Source organism: Phacochoerus africanus, chromosome 8 (genome assembly GCF_016906955.1).
Source record: "Phacochoerus africanus isolate WHEZ1 chromosome 8, ROS_Pafr_v1, whole genome shotgun sequence".
Classification (NCBI taxonomy): Eukaryota; Metazoa; Chordata; class Mammalia; order Artiodactyla; family Suidae; genus Phacochoerus; species Phacochoerus africanus.
Genome location: NC_062551.1, coordinates 1,628,566 through 1,641,694, shown reverse-complemented (window position 1 = coordinate 1,641,694; position 13,129 = coordinate 1,628,566). Strand labels below are relative to the sequence as shown.

General features: G+C 61.6%; 1 protein-coding gene across 2 annotated transcripts in view; it reads right to left on the bottom strand.

The window, feature by feature from the left end:
- Positions 1 to 522: 522 nt before the first annotated feature.
- KLHDC4 (kelch domain containing 4) overlaps positions 523 to 13,129 on the bottom strand; it is a 44,943-nt gene continuing 32,336 nt past the window's right edge. For both annotated transcript variants that reach the window (XM_047792707.1, XM_047792708.1), the window contains 7 exons: positions 10,355 to 10,447; positions 8,285 to 8,444; positions 4,833 to 4,908; positions 3,099 to 3,307; positions 2,225 to 2,630; positions 1,579 to 1,692; positions 523 to 961 (listed from right to left, as the gene is read on the bottom strand). In XM_047792707.1, the coding sequence (XP_047648663.1) occupies positions 795 to 961; positions 1,579 to 1,692; positions 2,225 to 2,630; positions 3,099 to 3,307; positions 4,833 to 4,908; positions 8,285 to 8,444; positions 10,355 to 10,447 (1,225 nt within the window). In that variant the 3' untranslated portion in view covers positions 523 to 794. The remainder of the gene's footprint in view (positions 962 to 1,578; positions 1,693 to 2,224; positions 2,631 to 3,098; positions 3,308 to 4,832; positions 4,909 to 8,284; positions 8,445 to 10,354; positions 10,448 to 13,129) is intronic.

Genomic DNA, 13,129 nt, shown 5'->3' with positions numbered 1-13,129 from the left:
CCGTTCTCGCTGGACTCTGTGGCCAGAACCCTGGTGCCCAGGGCCGGCCTGGCCCTGGATGACTCGAGACAGAAACGCAGGGGCCCTGGTCTGCTCGCGAGCGCTCGGGCCAGTGGCCTCCAGGCAGCTGGGCTTTCTGACCTGAGACATCAGGGTCCCTGCAGGGATCGCCGAACGCGGCCGCGGGACTGTGTGCCGCCCTGCCAGAGCCGACCACGTTCCCCCCCCGGCCCCACCCCTGGAGGGGCCTCCATCCGGTCAGTCTCATCCCACTGCACGTGGCAGGGGGGGTGTGTGTGGGGGTGTCTGCAGGTCTCACGGGTGTGACCTGCCACGGCTCCACCACCTGCCCACGGGTGAGCAGGCCCGGAGGAGCTGGGCTGCAAGACCGAGAGACGCAGGCAGAGCCCCAAGGCAGCGCGGGCAGAGCGGCCCGCCGCCGGGCTTGATCTTACAGAGAGCCTGGGAGAGGCATGGGCGCGGGGCGGCTACGGATGCTTTCTAGAAATCAAAGAGACGATCTCTGGGTTGCTGACGTGAGGTCAGCTAGAACATTGGTCTCCCGGTTCTGCACAGAAGAACCCCCACCAGAGCCCAACGTCCCACTTCTCGGGCACAGGGCCGCCTACTGTGCGGGCAGCTCGCCCTCAGTTCGGACGCCCGCCAGAACCCGAAGGCTGCAGCAGCAGGACCACCTTCCCAGCGGCAGGTGCCAAGTCCAGCTCAGGCCGCACTCAGCAAGCTGAGGGCAGGGAACCCCACCTCCCACAGTCTAGCCTTGGGCCGTGTGGGGCTCACGCCGAGGCCTCGAAGAAAGCCTTGGCCATGGCCTGGGCCGACCTCAGCACTCTCTTCTCCTGGGCGCCGGGTGCAGCGGCCTCGCGGGCAAGCTTCACCCAGTACTGCTCCGTCCTGGGCAGGTAGTCTACAAACGGCTCGCCGGGCATCACTGAGGGGTGCTCTTTCGGGGGGGAAGGAGGGGAAACAAGCAAGACACAGGTTCGGTGGAGGAAGGAGCCTGGGTCTTGGGGAGCCAAACACATGAGCGCCCGGATTCACCCTTCTCCTGGATCAAGGGGAGGCCCTTCTCCACCTGACTAAAGAACACTCCCTGCCCCCCAAGAGCTGAACAGGAGTTGCCGTTGTGGCTCAGCAGTAACAAACCCAACTAGTACCCATGAGGATGCGGGTTCGATCCCTGGCCTTGCTCAGTGGGTTAAGGATCCAGTGGTGCTGTGAGCTGTGGGGTAGGTTGCAGATGCCAGCTCGGATCCTGCATTGCTGTGGCTGTGGTGTAGGCTGGCAACCACAGCTCTGATTCAATCCCTAGCCCGGTAACTTCCATATGCCCTGAGCGCAGTCCTGAAAAGAAGAAAAAACACCCAACCCTGCTTAGACAACAAGCGTGATTCCAGGGTATGTCTGTAACAGTCAAATGTTAACTAAAATTCAGTAGAAATTTAAAACCTCTAGTTACCAGCAATGGGGCTCCGGCAGGGAAGAGACCTAAGCTGTGAGCTCTGGGAAGGCGGGGCCCGGAGCCCCAAGAGGACCACGCGCCGGGCACACGGCACTCACCCCCGCCGTCGTCGTCGTCGTCGTCGTCCTCGTCGTCCTCCCCGCCGCCCTCGGCACCCTCCACCTCGTCGCTGTCCTCCTCCGAGTCTGTCTCCTCCAACCACTCCTGACCCTCTTTAAAGCCAACGGGGAAACCAGAGCGTCAATGCAGCCGGGGCGCTGGGGACAGCAGACAGGCCTCGGCCAGCCCCGAGGGTCGTCCTCCCTTCCGCCTAAACCCAGGGCGCCGGCGTGAGGGCGTGAGAGCCTGGCCCGGCACTCAGGGCAAACCCGAGGCGCACGTCGAGGCAGAGACGGGCAGAGGAGCTGCACCCCGAGACGGCAGTCGAGCACAGCCCTTCAGAGCCTCTCCCGAAACGGTGGCGCTTAAGTCATTTTCGGCTCAGACCTAAGAACTGAGCAGTGGCCGAGTCCAGCGCAGCCCAGGGTGCGACGGGGCCCTGGGACGAGGGAGGGCCCCGCCCCGCCTGCTCCTGGTGCACAGGGGCACCCCCGGGACAACGTGCAGGACCAGCCCCGCCACAGCCCCACGCCCGAGAGGGTCCGAGGCTCAGAGCGGTGGCAGGACAAGCCCGGCCACGCGCAGACGTGCCCCTGGACATGCTGGCCCCGACCACACAGTCAGGGCTTTGCGTCCGCCCCTCACCTGGATCCGCCTCCACCAAGGCCGTCCACGCATCCATCTTGTGGAGGTCCAGGCAGTACAAGTCGCTGAGGGTGACCTGGCGGTCGCCGGCCTCAAACATGCCACCATAGAGGTAGAGCCGCCCGTGCTTCACGGCCAGCATGGCGTTGGAGCGGGGGCTGGGCTCCACCGTGGGGACTCCTGCCTCGTCCGGGCTGTCCTCGTCATCGTCGGACGCTGGCCGTCCTGAGGAGCTGGGGGCAGCGAGCACCTGTTTAATGGTGACCACAGTGCCGGCCTCCGAGACCACCTCTCTGACCACCTCCAGGGGCTCCGGGGCGCCAGGCCCCTCCACTTCCTGCTTGTCGGCCGTGCCAGGCTCCGCTCGTTTGCCCCGCCTGCGCCTCCTCTTCTCCGCCTTGGGCCCCTGGTGGTAAAGAGCAAGGCAGGCCATCAGAGCAGAGGCCGGGGGCGGCCCTGGCCCGTCCCCTAAGGCTGAGGGCGGGAGCGAAGGAAGCAGCAGCACAGCACCACCCACCCGCCATCCACCTGCCTGCGCTCACCCTCCCCTGCTGCTGGGTCCCCACCTGACGAGAGCAAGCCCTCCGCCTGGCAGCTCCCCTGGGAGGGGCGAAGGCCCTTCAGCCAGAGCCGGTCTGGGCCCAAGTGGATCCTGTTTCTGAGGCCTCCAACCTGCGGAACCCTTCTAGGTCGGCAGCCCCAGGCACCCCAGTTCCAAGACAGCAGCCACGGTACTGCGTCTCTCAGGCTGGCATCATCAGCGGGCTGCGGACGACCGGGCCCCCCTCACGGGGACAGCTCCACGGAGCCTCACAGCCAGAGACCAAGCGGCTCTGGGCGTCACTGGGTGGAGGGGCAGCCAGGCAGACGCTACCTTCAGCTGTCCCGCAAACCAGCGGTTCCTGGCGGGGTCGTAGAAGTACAGGTCGTTCAGGAAGTCGCCCTGCAGGCTCTCCTCCTCCTCCTCGTCACACACCCCCCCGAAGAGCAGCGTCTGATGGTTTGGGGCCGCAGCCACTGAAAAGCCGGACCTTGGGGTGGGCTTGGCTCCAGAAGGGTTAATCCGGGTCCACGCCCACCGGCCTATGGAGGAGAGAAGTGGGGACATGTGGACCCACAGGACCGCGGCTGGCGCTCTGCTGCCTCCCTGGTCAGCACAGCCCAGAGGGGGCACATCCTCAAGGGCCAGTCTTCACCAAAGCAGTGTCCACACCTCCCAGCACTTGCCTGGGGTGCCGAGCGGCTGTGCCTCGAAGGGAGGGGTGGGGCGAGGCAGGTGCACCAGCTCTGGGGGCGCCTGCACCCCGCGCCCTTGGCCCGGCCCTCCCGCAGGTGACAACGGTCCTCCCCTCCTGGGGGGTCCTCCCCTCCTGGCGGGTCCTGATTTCCCCGCAGCCCTCCATGTCTGACCGGGTCAGCTCCGGGTCTTCCCAACACAGCAAGAAAAGGGAACTGGGATTTTCTTTGGCGGTGGGTGGAGGGGGGTTTGGCGGCATCCACAGCGTGGATTAGTCTCCCAGACCAGGGATCAAAGCATGCCATGACAGGGACTCTGAGCCGCAGCAGTGACAACACCAGATCCTTAACCCACAGTACCACCAGGCAACTCCTGGGATCATTTCTTTCTTTTTTCAGGGCCACACCTGTGGCATATGGAGGCTCCTAGGCTAGGGGGCCAATCAGAGCCACAGCCACGGTCACGCCAGATCCGAGCTGCAACTGTCCCTATGCTGCAGCTCACGGAAGCACCGCATTCATAACCCACTGAGCAAGGCCAAGGATCGAACCCGCATCCTCACGGATGCTAGCTGGATTCTTAACGCACTGAGCCACAACAAGAACTAGGATTGTTTCTTAAGTGAACATTTTTTTCAAAACGGGAGAGCAGGAGACAAGGGCGAGCTCTCCCCAGAGCTGAGCCAGCTGCTGGGTGTGCGTGGCCACAGGACACAGCCCCAGCTGCCCCGTTAGGGCCACAAGGTCACTCCCGACAACCCGCGCTTTAACATGGAGGGAAGAGAAACGAGCACACGTCAGGTGCTCTGCACGTGGTCAGGGTGGGGTCCCCTTCCTGCCAGGACCTCACAGCTCAGGGTGCACAGGGCCCTTCTCCCCAGGGGCCGAGCTCAGGCTGGGGTCCCACCGCCTAGAACAAGTCCAAGTTCAGGGATGTGTAAACAGGGCTCTAAACCTGGGCCCCCGGGTCCTGAGCAGTCACCCCAACACAGCGTGGCTGGAACCTGAGACGTGCATGGCGTGGAACGGTTCCAAAGCCTCCGCATGCGCAGGGTCGTGGCAGGAAAGGGGAGAGGTTCCTGCCCCGCAGGCCCCTTGTGCCACGGAGACAGGTCTCCTGTGGGCCGACAGGCCGCCCACCCAGGCCTCTCTCCCAACACCTGAGCTTCACAGAATGAGCCCCGGGACCTCAACCCCCGCCCCCCAGTAACAAGCATCCTGTGCGTTCCCGTCCTGACATGAGACACCCACTCCTGAGCAAGGAGGACCGGGAGGTGGCACAGATGCCATGGTCCCCACCACAAAGGGAGTCGTGTCGGCCTGGCCCCCACCCCCCCCGCCCGCCGTCGTGTCCTCGGCAGAGCACACATACCTTCTCTCCCCTCCTCGGGCTTCAGCAGGAACATGTCGCCGTGCTGGGTGCCTCTGTCCACGTCCTTCCGGACCCTCTGCACAAGCAAACGGGACGTGAGCAGCGCCAGGCCGCACCCTCGTCTCCCGAGCCTCCAGACCAGCCTGGTGTGAACAGGCGCAGCAGCTGCTGGCGCCACGAGCACAGGCCAAGCCGGAGAACCCCGCGGTGCGTGGCCCGCGCGCCAGCAACGCCCAGAGCTCTCGCCTCAGCTTCCCGCCGCCTCCACCCTCCACAGAGTGGGACTCAGGCCCGGGGGCAGGGGCTACTCCAGGCCCCGTGCAGAAGGCAGCAGGGCCATCTCACGGCTTTCCTGAGCTCACGCCAGCCGTCCCGACCCGGGCAGACGAGCCTGGGTCCTCGCACTCACCTTTCACCCCAGACGGCTCTCCTGGGTCTCAGCGACTTTTAGTCTCTGTCCTTCGCATTCCTGATTTCTTTTTTTTGGTCTTTTTGTCTTTTTAGGGCTGCACCCACGGCATATGGAGGTTCCTAGTCTAGGGGTCGAATCGGAGCTGTAGCTACCAGCCTACACCAGAGCCACAGCCACGCCAGATCCTTAACCCACTGCACGAGGCCAGGGATCGAACCTGCAATCTCACAGTTCCTAGTCGGATTCGTTTCCGCCGCGCCACGTCGGGAACTCGGCGTTCCTGATTTCTAATAAGCCTGTGACTTCACAAGAGCTTCCGGTTTACAGAAAGCCCCGAGGGCAGCACGGAGAGCTCCCACACATGCTGCACTATGTGCCTACGTGTTGTTATTTTCTTTAGGGCCGCATCTGGGGCACATGGAACCTCCTAGGCGGGGGTGGAATCGGAGCTGTAGCCGACGGCCTCCACCACAGCCACGCCAGATCTGAGCCACACACAACTGCCACCTACGCCACAGCTCACGGCAACGCCGGCTCCTTAACCCTCTGAGCGAGGGCAGAGATCGCACCTCCGTCCTCATGGATCCTAGCTGGGTTCGGTAAAAGCTAAGCCACGACAGGAACGCCATGCTTCTGTGAACGTCTTCCATCAGCACGGAGTTGTCACAATTACTGGCAGGTCACCATTAAGGGAAGTACGGATCACTCACACTGCCTCAGGTCTCCTAGTGTCCTTCTGCCACCCCAGGACCCAGGGGGCCCTGAGTCATCATGGGCCCCGAGCTTCCTGGCTGCTGGCGGCTGCTCTGCGCTGCCTCCTTTGCCGACCTCGAGCTGAGGAGCAGGGCCTCTCCTGGGGCTCTGACGCGGCTCTCGCAGCTGGACAGGGCTGCGGGTGCAGGGTGGCTCAGCAGGTGAAGCACACTTCCCGCCACATCCCATTGCCATTGCCGTGGACCCTGGCCACCCGGGGAGCAGGGTCCACCAGGTTTCTAGGGGTGGTCCCTGCCCCACCATCCTCACTGGAAAAGCGCCAGCCTGCACAGGCCCCTCTCAGAGGGAAGGGGTGGTGCCCCACCCTGCCCCCCCCCGGGAGGAGTGTCCACACTGGTGCGGGATTCTGTGCTGGGCATCTGTCCCTCTCCCAGCTCACTTCATCTAATGACCCTGTGCTCACAAGCATATACACTCATGGGTGTCTGCGGTCCACTTTGGCCTGCGACCTGACGCCGCCTCCCTTGTTCCTCTGCTCGCACGGCTCTGGCTACAGGGTCCCTGTCAGTCAAGAAGGTCCCTTGCAGATGCGCCCTGGTCTCTGGCATGATAAGGAGCCCCGGTTCCACCATGGGTCACAAACAGCAAGACGGCTGCTCTCTGGGCATCACAGGTTCTCCCTCAGGGCCCAGGCGCTAAGGGGGAGCTTTCTTGCCGTAATATTGAGATACGTCCCTGAAACCCAGAACCTGCCCTGAGAAGGCAGCTCTGCCTGTGGGACCCCGGCCTCCGCAGACAACAGCTGGCAAGGAAGGGCCCTGCTGGCTGGAGTCTGTGCGCCCCGACCTTCCCACTTCTCCTCCCGCCAAAGCGCGACTCCCAGGTCCAGCCTCCTGTCCTCCAAGGGAGGAGGCGGCGGTGCACCACGCTTTTGTGCAGGAAGCCCTGTGCCACCCATCCTCTCTGTCTGCCCGTCTCACTGGCTGCACGTCAGTCTCCTCTGCAGATCCAACGGCTCCAGAGCAGAAAAAGCACTTAGTCACTGGAGCTGCCAAGCTGCCACCCAGAACGTGCGGAGCTCTGCAGGTCTCAGCTCCTCTAAGACGGGCAGGTGTTACTGCCACAGAGCAGGGGCACGGGAACCCCTCACAGAGAAGCCCGTCCTCTGCCTGCAAACCTCTGCTCCCGTGCCATTAACGGGACAGACCACATCTGAGAGACTGAACCAAGCGTCACAAGGTCCAGTGGAAAAACAAGTGTCTGGGGAGTTCCTGTCGTGGCGCAGCAGAAACGACTCCCACTAGGAACCATGAGGTTGCGGGTTTGATCCCTGGCCTCGCTCAGTGGGTTAAGGATCCTGCACTACTGTGGCTGTGGTGTAGGTCGCAGACACGGCTCATATCTGGCACTGGTGTAGGCTGGCAGCTGCAGCTCTGATTGGACCCCTAGCCTGGGAACCTCCATATGCCACAGGTGCAGCCCTAAAAAAAAAAAAAGAAACAAAGAAGCACAAGTGTCTGCAAACTACCCAGTGTGTCTGTAAGCCCAGAGACCAGCAGCAGCAGCCTGCACACGCGCGCTCGCGCCCAGCATGGCCTCTCCAGCCTGATCGAGCATTCCCAACTCTGAGCTCCCACTGCTTCGGCCTGATTCTAGCATCAGGAGAGCACACGGCCCAGACCTAGCTCCTGGCCCGGCACGGGAGCAACAGCCCTGGTGAGGATAGGCTGGCAGCCGTCTGGGCTCCCCACCATCCCGAGCGTTCGCCTCTCGGGTGCCCCCTCTGGGGCCTTCAAATTTATCCCGGACTGTGGGGACTGGCTCCAGGTAAAGCAGCCACCACCCGGTCAGGATCACCAAGAAGAAAAGCACCCAGAGACGAGCGTCCAAGGAGGCCACTCTCCACCACGCCGCGACGGCTGCCACACAACCAGGCCACGCCGACGCGCCAGACACGACTGCAGGCCACGCTGTCAGAGCAAGCGCTGGGGGGAGGGCTGTCCTGAACCCTGAGACAGCGACAGGCCACAGTGCCATGTGCACACTGGGAGGTGGACATGGGGCACTGCCCACGGAGGGCACCTCGCCGCCGTGTCAATCCCACCTCGGCCTCTCGGGGCCGAGGATTACAACATCACGTGGCTGTAAAAACCTCGGCCTGTTCGCAGAGAAGCCCATCGACACCATCTCTGAACCCGGCGTGTTCAACAGAAAGGACCGTTCAGATCCAACCAACACAGGCGCTCGGCGGACGCTCTCACTGTGAGTGGGGCCGCACAGGCGGCAGACGGAGCCCCCGCGTCCGCGCGCGCCCGCCGCGTCTCACCTGCTTCGAGTAGCCGCCGTAGATGACAATGCTGCCCTGGGGAGTGACGGACATCTGGCAGCCCGACCGGGGCGTGGGCCCCGTCCCTGACGGGGACAGCTTGGTCCAGGTCGAGGTGTCCAGGTCGAAGGTGTACACGTCGTTGTAATAAACGTAATCTCTGGGGTAACACGGGCACCGCAGCAAAAAGGCCGCCACATGGAGAAGCAAACGGGATTTGAGTTAAAGCTACGTCTCCTACGCTCTGTACAAAGGTACTGGTTCAAGTACAGTGAAGTGCACATGGAGGGACTGCAAGCATGTGAGTCTGCTTTTCGAACAAGCAGCAGCCCTGGCCCACAGGAGCCAAGTAATGCGCCGGGGCCTCAAAGTCCTTTCACACTGAATGTTACACCACGCGCCCTCCGAGGTTTCCAACATCGCCGTCTTGCAAATAACCACGTAAGGTTCCCACCTGCGTGTTCAAGTTCAACAAGGAACCACGAGCCCCGAACACTCAGAACGGAGCCGAGGCCCGGCTGGGGCCTTCCAGGAGGCGCTGTGGCCCAAGCCCGTGGCAGGGGACTCAGAGTGCGGGCGGAGCCTTGAGAAGGGGGCTGCGTGTGGAGCTGCCACGGTTCCGCAGAGGCCCAGAGGGAAGAGTCCCAGGTGGCCATTGGTCGGCATTAAACCACAAGACCGGGAGGTGCTCTGCAGACAGTGGCACCAGAGCCGAGACCGACTCTCCGGGAAGGAAGCCTGGGCTCTGGAAGGGGTGAGAAGCCAGCACGGTGGGACTGGATCCCTGCCTCCCAGCTGCGCGCAGACCCCCCAGGCGGGCGCCCCGCAGCCAGCATGCAGGTCACCGAGCTCCCCGGGAAGGCCGTCCGACGCAGGGTGCTAAACTGGACGATCCGTGCCCCCAGCAAACACACCCTCCTGGGGGAGCAGGGCTCTCAGGAGGTGGACTCAGGAACGCGGAGGTGCAGGTTTTAAAAGACTTCACCACCTTCCCCTGTTTTAGACTTTGCATTGCAGATTTTCAGCAAAAATAATCCTATTCTCAAGATAAATAACAACTGTTCCCTGGTTTTAAAGTTCAAACTAATTAGTTTAATATGGAAGGTGACTACACAGATAGCTGCTCAAGTATCTTCGTTTTTTCTGAAATCCTTCACAAGCAATAATTTTAAAACAAAGTAATGGAGGACAGTGGCTTTGAAAGTTCTGATCTTGAAACGGCCGCAAGTCACAACCGCTGTGAAACCTGGCTCACCGTGTGACCTGCGAGGGACAGGATGCAGGGCCCGTGCTGTCCTGCACATGGCAGGTGCTGAAGAGACCCGCTTCACCACAGGTCCTGCCTTTCTGGGCTGCACTAAGGACGTTCCACAAAGTGCAGCCACTGCTGGAGGCTGAAAGCCACAGGGGAACGTGCCACCAGGCCGGGCACTCACGGCGCTGTGCAGACAACCACGCCCCTCTGCAGGATGCGGGCTGTCCCTCGCTCCCCACAAAGGACCTCAAGGCGACTTCAGCCTGCGCTCTGCAAGTGGGGCCCTGAGCTGGCAGAAGAGCAGGTTCTTGGCCCCACCCCAGGCCTGCGGCGTCGGTCAGCAGCCAGAGTGTGAACATGCCTCACGGAGGACGCGCAGCAGGCTCAGGTCTGAGAGCCCGTCTGCGAGAGGACTGGCCGCTTGGGGGGGGGGGGGGGGTGGCTGTGCCCATGCCACATGGGAACTCTTGGCCGGGGATGGAACCCTCACCAAGGCAGTGACCCAAGCCGCCACAGTGACAACACTAGATCCTTAACTCGCTGTGCCGCAAGGGAACTCTAAGACTGGCCACCTTATGTGCAGGCCGTCGATGCAAAATTAAAACGCGGGGCCCCTTGTTCAGTACTCATGAAGACAGTGAGAGCACTAAGCCAAGCTCGAAGCCCTCCGCAGCTGCCCGAGCCGCACGCCCAAGCAGCCGGCCCGGTGTTCGGAGAGGTGCAGCATCGTACCTTCCTTGTGTGTTCAGGCGGTTCTTCCTACAGAGGCCCACTCCCGGGGCCTCCGGAAAGAAGAGCCTGCTGGTGCAACTGACCTTGTGCTCTCATGGAAGCCACCAAAGAGGATCAGCTGTCTCTTCCAGGCCACCATCCGATGTCCACTCCGGCCGGAAGGACCCCCGGGCGACCTAAAAGCCAAAGAAAAAGGAGAAAGAGCCCACTTGGTACAGCAACGCACGCGCTGAGCACTCGCCGGGAACCCGCCCCCTCGCCCCCACGCCTCCAAGAGCGTCCTCAGCACGTCGCCAACCACAGACTCCAGAAAAGAACAGGAGAAAACCTCCGTGACCTCAGAGTAGAGAAAGAACATAACCAGCCAGACTCCAGCCAGGCAAGACTCTCGGACTCCTCAGAACAAATAAATACAACAAAGCTAGGAGACAAGCAGGGAGAAGTATTTGGAAACGGCCATGGGCAGACGGCTCACGTCCAGAGGACACGAAGGATCCTGGGGAGCTCCCGTGGCGGCTCAGCAGTAACAAACCCGACCAGCATCCGTGAGGACGCAGCTTCGATCCCTGGCTCCGCTCAGTGGGTTAAGGACCCGGTGTTGCCTGAGCTGTGGTGCAGGCCTACAGCCATAGCTCTGACTCAACCCCTAGCCTAAGAATTCTTACTTCGCTATCTCATCAGTAAGAGAAACAACCCAATAAAAACACCGGCAAAAGATTTGAAGAGGACGCTCACAGAGATGTAAAAATTATACACAGACAGACACACAAATGGCTAACAAAAATATGAACAGACACTCAACATCATTCACTGTCACCTGTTTAATTACACTGAAACCGCGGCGCGCTCCTCTTCCCGCACCAGCAGGGCATCCAGGCCAGGAGGCACCAGAGCTCGCTCTCCCAGCTCGGGGGAGGTGACAACGGGACAAGCCGAGCCTCTCACAGCGCCACGCCCAGGCTCAGCACTCAACTCGCCATGTGAACCCAGACAGTCGCCCCGGGAGACAGGTGCACGGAAGCCCGCACGCGTTCAGAGCGCCATTCCTGACCGTGCCCGGCTGCCAGCGGCCGGAGGGCTCCGGGCAGACCGACGCACGAGGCGTGGTCGGCCACACAAAGGGGCCGTCTACTCAGACGCCACGACGGGGACAGCCTGAGACATCCCGGGAAGAGGAGCAGGGAGGCACGAGAGCAGGGTCTGGAGAACTCCACTCGCGTGGCGATTCGTAAGCAGCCAGAATCAATCTCTGGGGACAGCAGCTGCCCAGGGCGATGGGAGGTTCCGGCTCGAGTGGGGGGTTACACAGGCGTGTGTGTCATGCTCTACAGCGTGGAACTCCATCACAACAAAACTGAAATGAGAGCACATGGAAAGCCAGAAAAGGGACTTCTAGTTTCTGACGGGGCTCAAAAGGACCTAGGAAGTTGCCACTCAGCCCTGTAAAAAGCTGGAGGCTGAAAAATCCACAGCTCTTGATCTGCAAGAGAGCGGAGGCCACAGGAGACGCTGCTGCCCACAGACTGGGGACGGGCAGTGACTCAGAGTCGTGCCCCGTGGGGAGACACAGGCAGAGACACACAGAAGCCACCGCTGGGGCAGGAATGCCTCAACGTGGCCGAGCAAGTGCCGGGGCTCAGGGCAGCCAACGCAGACCGCGAAGCTCCAGGGCCCCGTCCCTAGGATCCCCGGGCGGCTGAGCTTTAGCTCCAGGAGCTCAAGCGGAGACGGCCACGGCCAACATCCGAGGGCAACCCCTGCGCTTCCGATGGCGGCGGGGCAGACGAGGAACCACTCTGAGACACCCGGGCCTGCCCTCAGGAGCACGCAGCTCCCTTGGGGGAAGAGCCTAAGCTGCAGAGCACTATCAGAGCCAAAACGACTGCGAGGGAGAAAAACCCAGTGCCAGCCATCCTGTCCCAGCTGACGGGACGGAGCCAACTGCGAAAGGCGTGGGAAGTTCCCGGTCCAGAGGCACAGGCGTCACCAGGAGACCTGACCACAGTCAGGGGCCTAGAGAACACGCCCCACCCCGCCCACCTCTCACCCCAACACTAGCCGCCGATTTACAGCCATTCCTCTAACGACGCAGCACGATAAGATGCATCCCCCAAAGTCAGACGGGGGACAGAAGCAGACGTGGCAGGAATGCCGGAATGATCAGACCAGGAATCTGCAACGACTGCGATAAACACGCCAAGGGCTCCAACGGACAGAGGAGGCGGCAGGCGAGGACAGATGGCAATGCCAGCCCGAGAGGTGGAAATCCTAAGACAGACACAAAACGAAAAGGCAAGAGGTGACCACCGCTGTGACAGAAGCCCTCTGACGGGCTTGCGAGCAGACTGGACACAGCTGAGGAGAGAATCTCTGAGCTGGAGGACATCTCAACAGACTCCTTGAAAACCAAAAAGGGGGAAAAACCAGAACAGCACATCCAAGGACAAAGGCGCAACATGCATCAGAAGGGGAAGAAAAAAGGAACAGAAGAAACACTTAAAACAGCACTTACTGAGACTCTCCCCAAGTTACACTCAGACCCAAACTACAGAGCCAGGAAGCTCAAGAACACCAAGCAGGATCAACGCCAAAAACTACACCTCAGTCTATCGCTTGCAAATTACAGAAAGTCAAAGGTGAACAAAATGCCTTGGGAGTTCCCATCACGGCTCAGGGGTAACAAACCTGACGAGTGTCCGTGAGGACGCAGGTTCAATCCCTGGCCTCGATCAGTGGGTTCAGGATCCGGCACTGCCATGAGCTGTGGTGTAGGTCGCAAACACGGCTCAGATCCTGAGTGGCTGTGGCTGTGGTGTAGGCCGGCAGCTGCAGCTTGGATTCAACCCCTAGCCCGGGAA